This window comes from Lissotriton vulgaris, chromosome 8 (assembly GCF_964263255.1).
Source record: "Lissotriton vulgaris chromosome 8, aLisVul1.2, whole genome shotgun sequence".
Lineage (NCBI taxonomy): Eukaryota > Metazoa > Chordata > Amphibia > Caudata > Salamandridae > Lissotriton > Lissotriton vulgaris.
The window spans coordinates 1488062016-1488081211 of NC_141696.1; the positions used below are offsets into that span (position 1 = coordinate 1488062016).

General features: G+C 42.1%; 1 protein-coding gene across 2 annotated transcripts in view; it reads left to right on the forward strand.

Annotated features, from left to right (window-relative positions):
- Positions 1-19196, forward strand: part of RCSD1 (RCSD domain containing 1) — a 256342-nt gene that overhangs the window by 115786 nt on the left and 121360 nt on the right. For both annotated transcript variants that reach the window (XM_086935572.1, XM_086935571.1), the window contains exon 2: positions 12777-12875. In XM_086935572.1, the coding sequence (XP_086791698.1) occupies positions 12777-12875 (99 nt within the window). The remainder of the gene's footprint in view (positions 1-12776; positions 12876-19196) is intronic.

Here is a 19196-nt window from a genome sequence, read left to right on the forward strand (position 1 = left end):
GGGCTCCATTTAGGCTCTACATGCTCTCTTTAACAGACACTGATAGCGACGAGAGTGTGACAGCGGCGTTATCAGACTGCGAGGAAGGAGCGGCTTGAGGACTTTGTGGGGCGGAGGAGTTTACTGAGCTCTGTATATGGTGTGTATGCCTGGGCTGTGGTCACGACAATGAGAACGTGGTGAGCTGTGGGACTGGCATGGTACCCGTGGTCACTGGTCCTCGCTATGGCCTCTGGATGACTATGGGAGGAGGGTGAACGTTCCCTACCTGAGAAGTGCTGTTAAACATACGTTGTGTTAGCTACCCAATCACATCATGCCTACTAGACTTGGACTACTCACTGAAACCAGGATGGGATGGGGGGGTGGGGTTGGGATCTGTTATGGTTACCTTTCTTAATTAAAAACTGAAAATAGACCAAGATCACTTGGGGGTGTACGACTGCACTATACGGGTGCGCTGTAAATATTACATCTGGATTAACTGTGAGTGCCTACGTGAGCTAAGACTTTTGGACTCCTGCAATTGTGTCTATGACGTCTGATGTCAAGCTTATATGATAATTGAGGTGCACCGATTGCGGCCGGCCCCAACAGTGGGTTGTAGGCACTCCGCTGTGTATATGTATAATGTGTAATAAAGGTCTGCCAAAAAAAAAAAAAAAAAAAAAAAAGGTGTCCATGTGGCACTGATAGGCTCAGCGACATGAAAAAGGAATGAGACCGATGTGGGTTAAAGAGATCAGAACTAGTAGGATTGCTTAAAGTAGCACATATGGAAAAATTGGACGACCCATGTCCCTGTCTATAGTCTGCCCTGAAAGCAAAAATTCTGCGGTACAGTTGAGATCATACGGTACCCAAACCCACTAATAAATGCAAAGCAGAAATACGGGACCAAACTCCGTATATCCCTTTCAGAACCAACTGACTTTGCAGCACATTGCAGCACTGCAAGGATTATCCATTAGGAGATTCAGATATGGAGAGCAGTATACTCTAATCTACTCTATTGGACTCCCCATCACACCTCTGTCATGGATAAAGAAATATAATATTGTATGGCCCTGAGGAAGGTGGACACAAATTTTTGGAATCCACCGAAACATACGTTGGCATGGAATGTCTGACATAATATCGACAGACAGAATATCGAAATACAAAAATATCGGCACAAAAATATCGACATCAAAAATATCGGAGTCATATCTTCATAAAGGTAAGTACAAAAATATCGAAAAAATAATATCCTAGTACAAAAATATCGAAATTAAAAATATCGTTTTTTTAAATGTATTAATAATTTTAAAATACATATAATTTTACAAATATTAAATAAAAATATTAAAACAACATTAAAACTAATATATATACATTTAAAATAAATAAAACACTTAATAATTTAATGTAATTTTCTTTTTTTTAATTTAATTTAATTGATTTAAGGTAAAAAAAAAATATTTTTACCCTGTACGCCTGTACCCCAAAAACCCCAAAACTGACCCTGAACCCTAAAAATATCCCTGTACCCCAAAAACCCAAAACTGACCCTGAACCCTAAAAATATCCCTGTACCCCAAAAACCCCAAACTGACCCTGAACCCTAAAAATACCCCTTACCCAAAAACTGAAAACTGACCCTGAACCCTAAAAATACCCCTTTACCCAAAAACTGAAAACTGACCCTGAACCCTAAAAATAAACCTTTACCCAAGAACTGAAAACTGACCCTGAACCCTAAAAAATACCCCTTTACCCAAAAACTGAAAACTGACCCTGAACCCTAAAAATACCCCTTTACCCAAAAACTGAAAACTGACCCTGAACCCTAAAAATACCCCTTTACCCAAAAACTGAAAACTGACCCTAAACCCTAAAAATACCCCTTTACCCAAAAACTGAAAACTGACCCTAAACCCTAAAAATACCCCTTTACCCAAGAACTGAAAACTGACCCTGAACACTAAAAATACCCCTTTACCCAAAAACTGAAAACTGACCCTGAACCCTAAAAATACTCCTTTACCCAAAATTAATTAATATTATTTAATTACCAATTAATTATTAATTAACAATAACAATAAAGTAAATATATTAACACATTAGCTGTAATTAATTTAATTTAATAATTAATATTATTTTTCCCAATTAATTAATTAAGAATAACAAAAATATATATAAAAAAAATTACTCTAGTTAATGTAATTAACTAATTAATATTAATTAATTACCAACTAATTAATAATTAAAAATATGTACAAAATTATATTAATTAACTAACCAATTAATATAAATTAATTACCAATTAATTATTAATTAAAATATTTACAAACATATATAAATTAATTATTATTAAATTACTTCCCACCCTATTCCCCTATAAACCCATAACCCGCTACAGAACATATTTATCAATTAATCAATTAATTAAAATTAATTAAACATTAATTCTCAATTAATTAATTAATAATTCCTACTAATTAATAATTAATTTAACATAATTAAATTACTTCCCACCCTATTCCCCTATAAACCCACAGCCCGCTACAGTAGTAATAGACAATATTGAATTAAATTACATTAAAAATAAATAATAAAACATACTAAATACAATATAATATACACTATATTTATTTAAAAATTGATATTAGTAACATCGAAGTTATTTATTTCGATATTATTGACATCGATATTTAAAACTTCGATATTACTGATATCATACTAATATCGATATTAAGACTGTCAATATTACTTACTTTCGATATTTTGTCCCATCGATATTTAAACTTCGATATAATTGTATATCGAAATTTAAAACTCGATATTTTGTCTGTGTACCGTTGGCATGATATAGTCCCGACGGGCTGCAACACCATGGACAATTGAAAAGGATTTCTACAATGTATATTATTAGTACGCCTTTGTTAGTTGGGATACTGATGTGGTTTTGAATGTGAGCATGTATGTTTGGTTATGGTGAGGATGCGTCGGAATGAGAGGTGTGGTATGATGAGATGAGTTTTTCATTTTTCTTTTGATGGGGTTATGAAGAGTTATTAACCATTTATAAGAAGTGTATTTATATGTACTGTATTTTATAAATGTATTGTTTCATTGTTTGTGATGTCTTAAAAATATATATTTAAAAAGAAGTTCTTTTCCCCAAAAATGTATTTGCAAGCTATTTAAAAGGATATTTTTGTGTAATTTTTGTATAAATGTATAATAAAATACAAAAACACATCAATTCAGGAAAAGAAATGAGTATTTCTGAATAAAAGGTTGAAATGATCTCTTGCATTGTGCCTTGACTTATACAGGATGAGATGCCCATTAGAGCGGTGTCAAGCCAAATTTAAAATATTATAGGTCAAGTAGGAGATATTGATTGCATTCTTGTGGTTTTTTTCCCCCCTTCTCCCAGACCTCATAAATAGCATTAGGGGGTACCTTTCTTTAATAGGAAAGGAACCATCCAATACACTGCTACCATTACTCTTCCAAGGCAAGCAAGTGCAGTCTCTGTTATTCTGATTGAGGTGGTCGGCCATTATGGAGTGCCACCACAAACACGGTCTAGTAGCTACCAATGGTGCAGCAGGTGCAGAGCACCGGGACCCAGAGCCTTGAGGGCCGGGGCCCATTTACCCCTGATCCTTTCTAGCCGCAGTGAAGGGGGCCCTTTTCCTTACTTGCACCAGGGCCCGTGGGATCCGTGCTACGGTACTGACTGCAATTCTTGGGTCTCAAAAATACCCGACTGTGGGAACTTGACAAAGAAACTCCCCTGCGCTGTCCCCGTTCCTGCCAGTCAAGGGTGCGGATTGTTGCTCGCAAAGCTTTGTCTGGAGTCTGTAATTGTTAAATTTAGCCTGACCTCTTCCGGGATCTGTTGGTTCCCATACTTGACGTGCGGACCGGGGATTATGTTGCCATAATTACGCAGAGGAGGGCAGGCCCTTGGGGCGGGGTTGGGGGGCGCAGCTGCTGTAGGCCCTGAGCTCATGTTTGCGTTCTTCTACACAATGTTTGGTGTCAAAGGCAGGAAACGCAGAGGCACAATGAGCGCGGCACGCGCTGTTCCAACTCCTGACGTGCGCTGCGTGCTCCCGTGTTCAGCACGGCGGAGGAAACTACGCAGCACGTAGGACCCACAGAAATAGAAAGGGAGGGCGAGCCAAGTGTCTCATCCATGTTTACTTCCAAAATAGTAGTTAACATTCATGTTTCCCCCACCCCTTCAAAGCATGGGCTTGCAAGCAGACAATGTTCTTTTATTCTCTTTTCATGCTAGGATGTACATCAATGGATTATGCTTACTCACTGTTTGGTTTGGGAACCTATGCAACCCCACCCTTGTCTGGTCTGACTTCCCTGTGTGTTTACCCCCTGTGAGCTCGGCCAATCATGCAGCCCTCTGAGGGAGCTCCTGTTTTACAACCAAGAGGCATCAGGAGGACTGACCCGTGGTGCCCAGGGGCCCCCAAAGTGCACACCTCCGTGCGAGGGTGGCAACTGCCCCCACTAGGAGAGACTGAAAGGTGTGGTGGCCACCTCTATAGTCAGGGGTGTAGGTCTTTTAATTGCCTCTCTCAAGACAGGTCTTTTGCCTTAATGTTGTCAGGGACATATATGAATGTTGCATGTGTGTATGGTTTTATGTGTGTCCTTGGACTGGTGAGTGCTGTAGTCCATTGGACTCCATATGCACGCTCTGCATCATATGGTACTCTCCTTAATGCGCGGTGGCTAATGTTCGCCGCAGGTACTGGAGTCTGGAAGTAGACCTCTCCTGCATCCCTCCCCGACACCAGTGGAGAAGGGTGTCGAGCCAGATCCCTTTCATACAGCGGCAGCTCCTTGTGCAGAAGGAAGCCCACCCTTCCTTTATACGTAGAAGCCTACCAGGTTTGCTAAAGACATCTTGGGGACATTCTGAAGGCTTCCCAGGGAAACTATTTCAGCCATTGCTTACCACTGACATTTTAGTTTGTAACTCACATTTGCTTGCTTTCTATTTGTTCGCATTGTCAAGCTTGAGTTTGTCCTTCGCAAAGAGCTTCCCTTATTTACTTTATCATTCCGAGTGCTACCTTTCTTCAAATTGTGTTCTTATCTTGTCACATTTGCAATGCATTCAAAGACGGAGGTCAAGTGTCAGGCTCTGTCTTTCAAGGGACCTTGATGTTTTCTTTTTTTCACTGATTTTCAAATGGAATGATTTATGTGACAAACTTGCTGTGAAAGCCTTTTTTCTAGCACAAAACAATGTTTAAATGTCTGTAATGCACTGTGCAGACATTTGAGAATATATCAGAATTAGGAAAGCACAAATAAAGGAAATATTTTGTAATTCTGAACTGTGGTGGAAACAAATATTTTAAAACAATCAAAACAAATCAATACACTAATTGATGACATTTCCACACATTATCGTTTGTGTGCTTTATGCCTTAACCCCTTCCATGCTGATGACAGAACGGTTCCGTCATCAGCGTCGGTTGAGCTGTGCTGATGACGGAACCGTTCCGTCATGACTCGGCCCGCGTAAGGCGGAGTCAGCATGGGCGGGGAATTCGCGCCGCACGGAAGCGGTTAATCAGTAAAACTGTATGTTATTTCAATTGAAAATGTGTTGTCTGTAAGGGCAATGTGCTACCACTCATGAATATTCCGTTTTACGCCACGCCACTCTATACCACACCACCATGCCACTGCACTCTAGTCTGCACCACTGTACTCTACACCACTCCACTCTACGTCACTGCACTCGGCATCACTACACTCGATGCCACTACACTGTACGCCACTCTACTCTAAACTACTGCACTCTACATCAATGCACTTTACACCACTCAACTTAAAATCAATGCACTCTATGCAGTCTCCTAAGCAACACTGCACTCTAAGACTCTATACTTTACTCTGAAATAGCTCAACTCTATTCACTGCACTGCACCACTCTACTCTACATCATTGCAGTCTAAGACATAGCACTCTATGCTACTCTATTCTACTGCGCACCATTGTACTCTATGCCACGCTACTCTATGCCAGTGCACTCTACGCCACTATACCCTACACCAATGCACTCTATGACCCTGTACTCTCCAATACTTCACTCTCTGCCACTTAACTCTATATCACTCTGCACTGCACTCTGGGCCACTGCACTCTACTCTGCATCATTCTACACAAAAGCACTCTATGCCAATGCACTCTACGCCACTACACTCTATTCCACTCTACTCTGCATCACTCTATGCCACTGCAGTCTAGGCCAATGCTCTCTGCAGCACTCCACTCTACACCTGCCACTCTGCTGTATGCCACGCTACTCTATGCCACTACACTCTACACTCTACAATTCTACTGTGCACTACTCAATGCCACTGCACTCTTTTCTTTACCACTGCAGTGTTAGCATGAGTAAAAAGAACAAAACAATGAAATAATACCATCACGAAATGTGCTGCGTTATGTTGCATGATTTGCCTTTTCTAGTCACATAATTTATTTACCAATGCCACATAATCTGGTCCCACTGCCACATGATTCCAGTGGCCCTGCTCATAAATGGGAGATGTGTGGTGCTGACACAGTGAGTGATTAAGTGGTGGTTGCAGACAGATACATGTGTAATCAGATGTGAAACAACAGCGGTTCTATATAGATTAATGTAAACTAAGTGTTACTAATTTGATACAGGTGGTAGATCATAGTGGAGGACCCATTTAAACTCAATGATGAAATACTAAACATCAACAGGGTGTGTGTCCTCGATAGGAAATTTAATCTAAGCCTTTTTACACAGGATCAATGAAAAAGATGAAAGTGCTCAGTAGTGATAATGGGGATACCAAAATAAATTTAAAAAACTTGCAAAGCAGTGTGCACATACACAATAAACAAAGCACTGGCGTGCAATGGGATGTATTGATTTGGGACCGTACAATTAATCCGGTTATGAAAGAATTCCCTAGGCTCGGTGTCCTTTGGTCTCCTGTGTTTTCTGTGTAAGCCGAATCGTGTAACTCTTTGATCTGCAGACTGTATTAAATCAGCGATACTTGATTTAAGTAATTTCAGATTAAACCACTGTTGACCTTGTATGTTACCTGGGTTGCCCATGTCTACCTTAAATCTTGTAGATGTTTGTATAGGCCTTTCAGTGGTACTTGCCTTGCTTTACCCCTCTGGATGGGTTTCTTGGGTTTTCTTGGTTATTGTGCTGCAGAGTTCTACCAGCATGGCATTTTTCTTTGACATTGAGTATGAGTGATTTTCTTTACAATGATCATAGGTGAGAGGGTTTCGCGCTTGTGTGTGCATGGTTGAATTGTGGGAAAGGAGGCATCCGCATGTTTGTTCAAAGGTGAGATGGGATTTGCTATGTCATGTGTCCTTTGATGCTGTGCCCTTTCTGTCAGGGGGCACGCGAGTCCAGGTCCGGCTTGTACTCAGTGTCTCATTGCGATCTGATTCCGTAAGGAAGGAGGAAGAGCTCAGATGTACTCCTACAAGCAGAGTGGAAACATTTTTCTGCTAAGCTGTTCCTGGTAGCGATGCTCTGCTGGGCTAAGGGCCAGATGTACAAAAATAGGAATAGTAATTACCTAGTTGCCATGTTTTTTCATTTTTATTTTTATTTAATTTATTTATTTATTGCAAAGTGCAATTAGGAAATAGGTATTCCTAATGTATGAAACTCTTTTGAGTTTTGTTAGTGTTCATGAAGTTGGTCTATTTGCAACCCACTATGAATCGCTATTGAGGTAGTTCATAATTTGTGACCCACTGGGATTCGCTGCCGTCACAGGGATGGTGGCCTGCTGTGGTCAGTGGCCACCATGTCTGTGATTGCTTTTTTTTTTTTAAATGCAGCTAGTTTTCCTCAAAGCAAAACAGGATGCGTTTAAAAAGAAGGAATGAAACTTTGAAGTTTAATTTTTAGGTCTCACTTGACATGCTGTAACTACTCTGTGTGCTTACAGCCCGCCATCTGTTTCAATTTGTTAATTTTCGTCCCCTTCTCAAATGCTTGCTTCCATCTGGTTTTAAGAGTAGGTCTCTTAAAACATATTTTTCCAACCATTCTCAAAGGGGAAAGGGTCTCTTTGGGACCCCTTTCAATTGGCAAATGGTTTACCCCCAACTTTGAGTTGGCTGTAAATTGCTAAAGTTTTACGACCGCATTTTGGTTGCAAAACATTGTACATAACACTGCGATTTGGAATTAGTCAGGGATGCCCTCAACATGCCTCTCGATAATTAGGTATTGTCCCACAATATTCTGACATACAGCCATGTTGCACTCCTCTACATTGGAGCAATTTGCATTGCTACCTCGAAATGGAAAAACGTAATTTCGCGAGCAATTTAAAATAAACTAAAGATTGAATTTTACTTATACTTCAATTACATCATTCCATTAAAACTATTGGTGATATAGATACAAGCAAACAGAAGTAGCAGTACGTAGTGACTCTAGATACAGATAACTATGGCATCTTTTTTTATTTCATCCAGCTTTCACAAAGTTTCTTCTTTGCAAACCATTTTCATATAGAAAATGGTCGCTATTTGTTTTGCACAAGTCCTGTTCCTACAAATATCCTGGAAAGATTTGGGCCAGCTAATAACAATGGAGTTTCTTCTTCATCTATTTTTTATCCTCCGACAGAGGGGCAGACGCTGAATGCAAATAAGACTTGAGAACACTGAGAAACAGATTGAGCAGGATAGGATAGGGTAGGCTATGGCAAAGTGCCTTTTGGGGTATCCTGCTAAGAAATTAACCGAACTCCTCTGACACAGACGGAAGAGGAAGATTAAAGGGCATTACAAGTTATTACCAGCCACACCTTCAGAAGTTTGCAAAATACAAGCAAAATGTGTTGGCTGTGTAGTGTCAGTGAGAGACTATTCCAGGCCTTGGGAGAGAGGTAAGAGAAAAATACAGCTTCTGTGTGTGATTTGAAAATGGTAGGGATTTACAGAAGCACAACGTGAAGGGTGGAATGCTGGATTTAATGCTTGAATTGGCTGAGCCACTGGTAATTACTCTGGGCACATTCCAGGTGATAATTCTTTTGCTCGCCATCATGTTTTTATTTTCGTCAGTGTGATGCCCAAAGTGTGACGGGCTTGCCCAGATGTGGGTTTCAGGCTCACTGTACCGTGTGAATCAAGTGAAATCTATTGACGAGACCCAAGTAGGCCAGAACTGGTCTGGGGTTGCTTGTGTTTCCATTCAGTGAGTGCATTGCCGGGTAGTTTGGGCTAAACTGTTCCTATCACTGCAGCACCAAGGTTTATTTGCATATGGCTGGTTCCTGTTTGAGGTGGCATACTGGGCAAGGGAGCGATGGACTGGAATGGAGCCTACAAAGCCTACCAGGGACAGAGATTAATCCAAGCAATCTACCCATCACTATTGTTTTTGGGGCATATTAACAAGGGCCTTATCTCTGCTTTTTTGGCTTTAAAAGCCAAACAAGCGGAGATAATCTTTTCGCCCTATTTGCAAGCCGGAGCTAACATGCATTAGCGCATGTTAGCAGCCGTTTTTCAGACGCCTCACTTTACATCTCTAATGAGATGCAAAGTGGGCGTCACTGGGCGTACTCCAGAGGGACCATCTTGTAAATTATCAAGTTTATATTAAAAATTTATGGAAATTTGGATATATTTATTTTAAATGTAGGACAAAAGACAAAAAAGCTTAGCACTGTTATCTTAATTGGGAATAAAAACATTAATTCTTTTAAATATGCTTCAATAAAACTTCTTTGCTGACATTTAAAGGTGGCCCTCAGGATTTTAGCAGATGTTAGTTTTTGGCGCAAACCGCTGTTTCGGCAAAAAGTCTTTTAAATCCTGACTTACCTATTCACAACATAGGGGGTAGATTATGCTGATACGACCGCAGGGTCGTATCAGCAAGGTTATCGCCATTTTCCATGGAACATCGCTGGAAAAACAGCGATGTTCCAAGGAAAACACCACTATCGCAGGAATAATTATCTCCATTGCGCTATGCGTTGTAGATACAGCGCTAGCATGGTGATAATTTCCTGTGATAGCCTACGAAAAAAATATATTGCTAAGCGCGGCCAGTGACAATTATTGCTGGCCGTTGATAATATGCCCCTTTCTCATTAGGATACGTCAAAAGCACGTTTTCCCAAATATTATAGTGACAAGAGAAATGAATAATTAAAAATATTTTTTTAGATAAATATAAGCAACCATACATTATATCAACCATATAAGGCAATTTGCTTTCCATATCCAATCACTACAAGTGCAAAAAAGCATGCATTCAATAAAGACCATGTTTCTCCATCAGCATGGGCCTTTAGTTCCCTTTTCCTTCCAGAGGCTCACTAAAAGCCTACCTTCAGGCACCCAGGGTGACTCCTCGTGTGGTACCCTCCTCGCCGGCCTCTTCCAGCCCATAGAAGCTATGCCATAGCCTCAATATCTTTTTGAAATGTCCCAAATATTTTTTCAAGCAAAAATATCAGTCACACTTATTGTATATAATTTTCAATCAAAAAGTTTCTAGGAAAATCTTTCTAGCAAAATAAACTTTGATAATTTCCTTCCAATAAGACCACCTAGATACATTTTTGTAAATGCATGGGAATGCGGCCAGCAAGATGGACCTATGGCTCCCATCTGTTGCCTTCTAATCAATATTCTATTTGGAAATATTTATTATAGATTTGTTGTCATAGGCAAACGAATACAGCAGTATGGCATTGTGTAAACTGATGATGTGCCCACCTGTCCCTTAAGCCACTTCAAATGCTCAGTGTAATAGATGCTGGGGAAAACTCTCAAGAGATGGTTAAGATTATGGCCCACATGCATCAATCTCGGCTTTTGCGATTTCTAAATTGCGATAAATAGCGATTCGCAATTTAGAAATCGCAAAAGCCTATGCATGATTATTTTTTCCATTTTTATGCAATTCGGTAGAAATCGCTATTTTTACCGAATCGCATAAAAAATGCGATTTTCAAATTGCGAATTCGCAATTCCCATTCATTCCTATGGGCCAAAAGGCCCATAGGAATGAATGAGAATTGCGAATTCACAATTTGAAAATCGCAATTCCTCAATCCATTTCAAGGGTGGAGAGGGGGGTCTAAATGACCCCCCCATGCACCCCTGAAATGTATTTTTCGCATCATGTTGCACACACACATGTCCTAAGGACATGTGTGTCCATAACATAAATGTTTTAAAAATGCATTTTCTGCATTATTGACAGTTTTTGCAAATTTACCGAGTAGTTCAACTACTCGATAAATTTGTCCCTCTAATTGCGAATGTGCAATTTAAAAAGTATTCATGCATTGCTTTTAAGAAATCGCAAATTTGCGATTTCTTAAAAGCAATCGCATTTTTAGAAATCGCAAAAATTTTGCAATTTCTAAAAATGCTTGATGCATTCCAAAAAGCATTTATGGAATCGCAAACGGACGATTTTAAGGAATCGCACCGTTTGCGACTCCAAAAATGCTTGATGCATGTGGGCCACTGTCCAGACAAGAGAGTTAACCCGAACATGAATGTAATGAGTGGGGCAGTAGGGAGGACTGGTAGAAAGCCAAAGGACTACATAGTTGTGAGATGTGCCCTAGAAGGATGACATGCACATAGTGATGATGAATGTGCTACCTCACTCCAAAGGCGCCTATGACAGTCTACACAGTCTCCGCACAGCTGTGTGCGCAACTACTCCCACACCACTAGATGCTGCGTAGTTCAGAGTCATTTGAGAAGGTGTGAAATTCTCAGGATTGTTGAATCTAGAAGAGTTGCAAAGCGTCCTTGCCATATAATGCCCTCATTGAATGTATTCCTTCTGTAAGGGGCCCATTTAAAATAAACCCATTCTTTAGTCTCATAGCCCGTTGCTAAGGGCTATACTGGTTGTTAAAGACCCTAGACCTGAGTTATTGCCCAGAGCAACAGGCGTGGGCCCACTATGAGGGAGAGGGCCTTTAACAACTATTAAAACATTGGAATGTAGGGTGCTCCATTGAAGACAATGGAGTGCTGCATGCTTTTAGGGGCCGGTAAATGCCTGCAAAGCAACATTCCAAAGTTGTTTTCTAAGGCCTCTCGGAACCCCAGGGAATTTAAACCCCTTGAACTTCGAGAAGCCTTTGTTTTATTTGTTGGAACATTCTGCCCTCTAGTGGCCGAAGTACTCTAATAGGCTTATAGACCTTCATAGCTGGGCTGTACTGGCTATTAAAGTTCCGCTCCCTTGTTAAAATCCCTCGCCTTCGGCTTGGGCCTTTAACGCTGGAGCGGGCCTTTAATAGCCGGTATAACCCGCTACGGCAGGCTATAATGCTATAGTAAAAACCACGGCAGAAGGGCTATAAGGCTGTTAGAACATTCCACTCACTAATGGTAGAATGCTCTAAATTATAAAGGGAAGAACAGAAAGACAAACATTGGAATGTTGGAGCAGAAGGCTTATAGAACCCAGAATTAGCCCTCAGCCACTTCATTGTCTTCAAAGAAGCTCCCAACATTTTGGTGTTTCACAGCAGCCGCTACTGAATGTAAGTCAATAAAGTTGGTTGAGATAATGTCTTGTTTTTCAGAAGTTTTTTTTAGTTCCCTTCTGAAAGTTCTTTAGCTAACCTTGATGGCTTGTACTGTATCATGTACTATCAACAGGTACTACACATAAGTATAAACTTCTCGAGTTTTGTTCCTAAAGAAAATACTTGCCTTTTGTTTTTCAGGGGAGGTCGGTGGACACGCACAGAGCAGTAAAGCAATCAACAGTTGCTAAGTTGGCAGGAAAATTCAGTGACCAATCGGCTACAGCTGTCCATAAAGAGGTAATGATATATTTCACCATTCAAAAGGGGTGGAAACCCTTATACAACAGATGATGACGGAAGGCAAGCAAGTAACAAACCATAACCTCAGCATTACTCCTCATCAGCTTTAGCAGTCTTGGCCAATATGCTATTTTCCAACCACACACTTCTTTCAGCAATTCCTCCCATTCTTACCTTTCATTCAGAATGACTTCTCTTGTAGCCCCCTTTTTAAATCTGTTTTTTTCAGAAAAGTTGTGGAAAACATCCTTGACTTGTGAATGTATATGCCTTTGCGATTGCTCTGGATATTCTTTGCTCTGGCTCGGGTTACCTGCATTGCACAACACTACTTGTAACTTCCGTTACTCACAAGCTTTAGATTCACTCCGATGTAACCTCCCGAGGGTAAAGTACAGGGAAATTCTTTAAAGTTTATTCAACTCAGAAAAAAATTAGTAAAAAACAATTTTATATTAAAAGTTGATGGAAATTAATATATATTTCTTTTAAATGTAGGACAAAAGACAAAAAAGCTTAGCACCATTATCTTATTTGGGAATAAAATCATTAATTATTTTAAATGTGCTTAAATAAAACTTATTTTCTGACATTTAAATAAAAAAATTATTTACCACATAAAGTAAAACAATAAAAACATATATTAAGCATTATTCATTATTAAAAGTAATGGATAGAATCTATTAATCGTTATTTAATTAGATCTTAACCAAAATGAATGCTACATTTATTTCTAATTATAAAAAATATTAAAATAGTTTATAATTAAATGGTATGTTTTTTTTAGATTTGATAAGGTATTAGATTTTTTTTAAAAATCTTTCTTTATTGTTTTTTACAACAGATTCAAATTGATACACATGCAAGTGCCAAAGTATACTTGTATTGTGGTGCGTACCGTTTAAGTCCTAGTGGTTTTCAATCAACAGTAAGACAACCCACTTATCTACATAGTGAACATATATATTGTAAACAGTTGTGCATGAGATATTTGAAATACCAACTGATGAAATTTGCTTTATTCATATTTTTTAACTATTTTGAAGAATTTAATTTAAAATAATTACTTATGATTTGATTTTAAGAGTAGGACCCTACATTCTCTATTTCATATGTGTGAGAAGTTGGCCTGATATGTGATGTTTCCAATTCTGGAACCACCTTGTATCAGTCCAAACAATCCCTTATGGTGTCTGGTTGTAAGTCAACCTTGTAGACAAGCTATCTTAATGGTAGCATAGGCTAAGCAGCCTTAAAGGCTTAACTCAAGAGGTCGTGTTAAGCGAGCTGTTTTACCAATCACAATGAAATGAAATGAATGAAATGAAATGAAATTGATAACGCGCGACTAAGCCCGTAGGCATCAAGGCGCCTAACCAAAGAAAATCAAAAAAGGCAAAACCAGAGATAAGGTTAGGCTTCGGCAAATAGCCACGTCTTAAGAGCCTTTCTAAAGGCTTGCTTTGAGGGAAGGGTTTTAATCTCAGACGGCAGAGAGTTCCACAGCCTTGGAACCAAAGTTGAAAAGGCTCTGCCACCCCACCTAGCTCTACGGACACGGGGGATTGATAGCAAGAATTTGTTAGCAGAGCGCAAGGATCTGGAAGGGGTATGTAGAATTAACAGATCCCTCAGGCCTCCAGATTTGTTAGTGGCCAGGGCCCCATAGATCAGACAAAGGGACTAAAAAGAAATCATGGCCTCAATTGGAAGCCAATGCAATGCTTTCCTGGCAGCCGTGGCAGAGGCCCGCCTAGGGAGATCTAGCACAAACTTTGCGGCGGTATTCTGCACCATTTGAAGTCGCATTATCAGACTCTTGTTAATGTGAAGGTATAAGGCATTACAATAATCGAGTCTTGAGCCTATTAATGCTATTATAATTTGCTTTCTGGCTTGAGGGGACAGGTAATGTTTTATCTTCCTCAGGATGTTTATTATGACCCAGCAGGTGGAAATGGTCCTACTTACTTGCTGACCCAACCCCAAAAAAGGGTCAATCATGACTCCTAGGTTCCTGGCCAGGGCAGTGGGTGTTGGGCACACGCCCAAAGATGAAGGCCACCATTCCGCCGACCAAATGTCCTCCTTACCTCCGAACACCAGAATTTCTGTCTTCTCGCCATTGAGCTTCAATGAATTGCAAATCATCCATTGAGCCACTGCCTCCATGCAGTGTCTAAAATTGGAGGCAGCCGAGATGGCAGGTTGAGCGAGAGACCTCAATATCTGCGTGTCGTCGACGTAGGAGACTACCTCCATCCCGTAAGATCTAATGAGCCTGGCAAGTGGGGTCACATAAATGTTAAAAAGGATCGGTCTTAATGCCGACCCCTGAGGGACCCCACACTGCACAGGAAGGGATGGAGATAGGAACTCCCCCAGCTTAACTCTCTGTTCCCTCTGCCCGAGGAAGGAGGTCAGCAAACTAAGTGCGGACCCCTCAACCCCTATCTCCCTCAGACGAGATGTTAACACTGAGGGAGACAGGGTATCAAACGCAGCCGTAAGATCTAGCAGGATGAGGAGAGTAGTCTGGCCCTTATCCACTCTAGTGCAAATGTTATCAAGCACAGTGGTAAGGGCCGACTCCGTACTATGCTCTCTCCGGAATCCATGCTGCGAGTGATCTAAAAGGCCAGAGGTTTCCAGGAAGGCAGCAAGATGCTGGTTGAGATGTGTTTCCAACATCTTTGCTGGGGGTGGGAGCAGCGAAATGGGGCGGAAGTGTTTGAGAACACCCGGGTCCAATGTAGGCTTTTTTAGCAGTGGTTTCACCACCGCTCTTTTCCATTGTAGCGGGAAGGTCCCATCTCTCATTGCCCTGTTCATGATCTCTAATAACAGAGGCAGGAGAGTCTCCTTGCATTGTTTAAGACGTTTCAAGGGGCAAGGGTCTAAGGGAGACCCCGACCTAGTCTTGAGCAGGAGAACTTCAAGTTCCTGTAGGGAGAAGGGTGGAAAGCTGGAAAAACACCCTGACAGTACCTCCTCGGAAGATGTTAATGGGGGGACAGGAAAGCACGGAGAGGAGGATAGTGCCGACCTCTGAGATTCTAAAGCCGAATAAATGTCCACAATTTTAGATTGAAAGAATTGTGCAACATCATTACAGAGCTGCTGTGAGCTAACAACAGGGTCCGGCACCTTCAATGATGTGAGCGTGTCTACGATCTTAAACAGCTCTTTCGGCGAGGAGAGTGAGGAAGTTAGAGAGGTGAAATACTCTTGTTTAGTCCTTATCACCTCCATCTTGTACTTCTTTAGGAGGGTTTTGTGACTATCCCTCTCTCGTAAATCCCAGCTAGTCCTCCAAAGGCGTTCCTGTCTTCGAACTCCCTGCCTAAGGAGTCTTAATGATTCCGAGAACCACGGTGCCGATGGGCTTTTCCTCGCAGAGTAACGCAGTGAGGCAGGGGCCAAGTCATCAATAGCTGTTTTGATGGCAGTATCCAACCTCTCTACTGCATTACCTACGTCCTCCTCTGAGGTGATCATCCGACTGGGCAATCTAGGGGCGAGCACGTCATTGGTAATGCTTTTGAGGTTACGCCTCAATTCCATTTTACTTGGCTCATTCACCTTGCTCTTGACAGTAGGGATCGTTAATTCTAAAGGGATCGCAAAATGGTCCGACCAAGAGAGAGGGATTAGAGTCCCAATGGTCAGCCTGGGGTCGTTAGAAAAGACCCCATCCAGCATATGACCTGCTTAATGGGTGGGATCATTGACTAGCTGTTTCATCCCACATCCGGAGAAAATATCCAATAGGGATAGAGTTTCCTTTGACTCCAGATTTTCCAAATGGAAATTCATGTCCCCCAGAACAGTAAGATGCTCACAGCCAAAGTGTGGCTCTAAAATAGTGAGCATGTGATGACCAAAATCTGTTCTGGTCCCCGGTGGTCTGTAAATGAGGAAGCCCGTAAACGGAACTACATATGATCCGTTGATAGAAAACTGAAGGGCCTGAAAGGAGTTTTGAGGTGTGGAGAGTGGGATAGTATGGCAGGAAAAGCAGTCTCTGTTATATCAAATGAAAGGACACCACACAAGTATATATTATAAAAATATATGTGTTTATTTCTAAAATAATCCCCAGTACTCTTTATGAGCAAAGGGGCACAAGCGTTAAATCAAAAGCACAGTATAACATACAAAGTTGCACAATTATGGATGAGGGCGCGTGGCCACTCAAACCATATATTAAAAAAGTGGTATAAGAGATACCAATTGAACAGTGGTTAGGCCTAGGGCCTAGGGAATCACTGGGAGCAGTCGGGACTAGCAATGCTGAAGTCAGGAAAAGCCAGCGGGATTCGGGTGCAGCACTTAAAGTGCGGCTTGCACCAATGCAAAGTCAATGGTGCGTAAAAGTTACACAAATAGAGTTTAAGGACACTTCCGCTGAACCTAGAGGAACCAAACTTTAGACACAGACCCTAGAGGTGTGTACCAGTGTGGGAACACCAGCGTTGCAATGTTACCTCACCCACAGGAAGCGGGTGCATAGGGTCGAAGTGGCGTCGGGTTTTGACACGCAGGTTCTTGGTGCTTGGAGCTGAAGATGCTGCAGGCGATGTGAAGGAGAAGTGTCCGGTGGGATCCAAGGGTGGATCAGAGTAGAAAAGTACCTGAAAGCAGAGGGGACAGAGTCTGGGTCACTCAGCAGTGACCAGGGTGGAACCAGGACGGAACCAGGCAATATCGGGCGCAATCAGGTGGTTGTTGAGGAGCTTCTCTCCGATGTCACGTGGGCTCTGGGGCATCTGTGACGTCCAGGAGCGGGTCACGATTTGTCCCACGCAGGCTCTCACCGTCGGCACAGTCGTCTTCAAGATTGGAGCAAACAACACTTGGCAAAAGCAATCCACGCAGAACCGGAAGATTGCTTCTCACTCGGACCAGGAGGGTCAGAGCGGGTGCTCCTTTTCAGAGGAGCTGGTGCAGGTCTGGAGCAACCAGAATCGTAAGTCCGTTTTAGGTTTTCGTCAGCACAGGGGCCACAAGCCAGCTGGCAAGTGACCGGGCCAACGCATCGAGCCAAAGCAAGCAGAAGGGCCCCACGCAGCACTCGTCGAGTGTAGAGGGGTGAGCTTCGGTGCAAGAGTGGCTCAGGGTTGGGGCTTCTCAAACCCCGGTGTACAGCTTCGAGGGTCACTCGTGGGCTGCACGGTCAGCGTCTCATGGTCTTTTCAAGATGGCGTGCCCCACGTTTCCGGTCGCCTCCACGGGTCTCAGCTCTGCAGGGACTGTGGATCGGGCTGTAAGAAGGCAGGCAAGCTTGATCTTGTCGATCTCTGTTGCTCGAGTTCCGGCGGGAACTGCAACAAAGCAGACGTCAAGGTGCTGAATTTTGCCTGTTTGCACAGGGTGGTCACTCCTTGACCACAAGGGAGATTCTTCAGTCTTCTACGTTGAGTAGGATGTCGAAGGGTCCAGAGTTTTGTTTCAAATGTTTCATCAGGATAATCTGAGTGCGTTGGCACTGCTCCCATTCTTATACCAATCTAGGGGGCTGGATTACCTGCTCGGTCCCCTCCTATGGGTGGGACCCAGGAAGGGGGTGGATTCACCCCTTTCCTTTGATCCCGGCCACGCTGGGACTGGGGCTGGTGTGCCCCAGAACCGGTTTGGACGGATTATGCAAGGGGCAGCCTTGTGCTCCCCAGGCTGTGTCTGGTTTCTTTCAAACCTCCCTGCTACAATCCACTATCTCCTGTCTGGGGTGGTGTAACACCGCCCTGCGACAGGAAACCCTTTGTCCAGGCCTCCTCAGCTGAGTTTCGGTCGGCAGCAGGAGGTCAGACTTGTGTCTGTGGCAGAAGCATCCATTTTGTGGATCTGAGGCTCTTTTAAAAATCAACCCCGTTTCAGTAAAGTAACATGTCTTCTCCCTCTAGAGGGGTGGAATGCTATCCCTGTCAACAGAACTGTCGAGGGGATAGTATTCCAAATCGTATGACACCTTACACAACATGTTTTGATAAAGCCAAACCAAAGTTGCTATATAACCGCGAGGATTATAAGGCACTTAAGAGTATATGGTATGGCATTATCCCGGATCAGCTTAGGGAGTTGTTCCCGACAGCTGCAAACAGGCTCAGCTCATGCCAGAGCTCCATCTCACATTAAACCACGCACTCTGCCTTCAGGATTGATAAGGCCTTCCATAGGAGTGGCTCACAGGTTTATATGTGTCCAGATATAGGTTTAGATATAGGTATACTATATCTCAGCAAGGGGTGATTACACCCACTTGCCCCAGCTGAGTGATCAGCCAGTTGTGTCAATTTAAGAACCAGCCAGAGGTGGCAA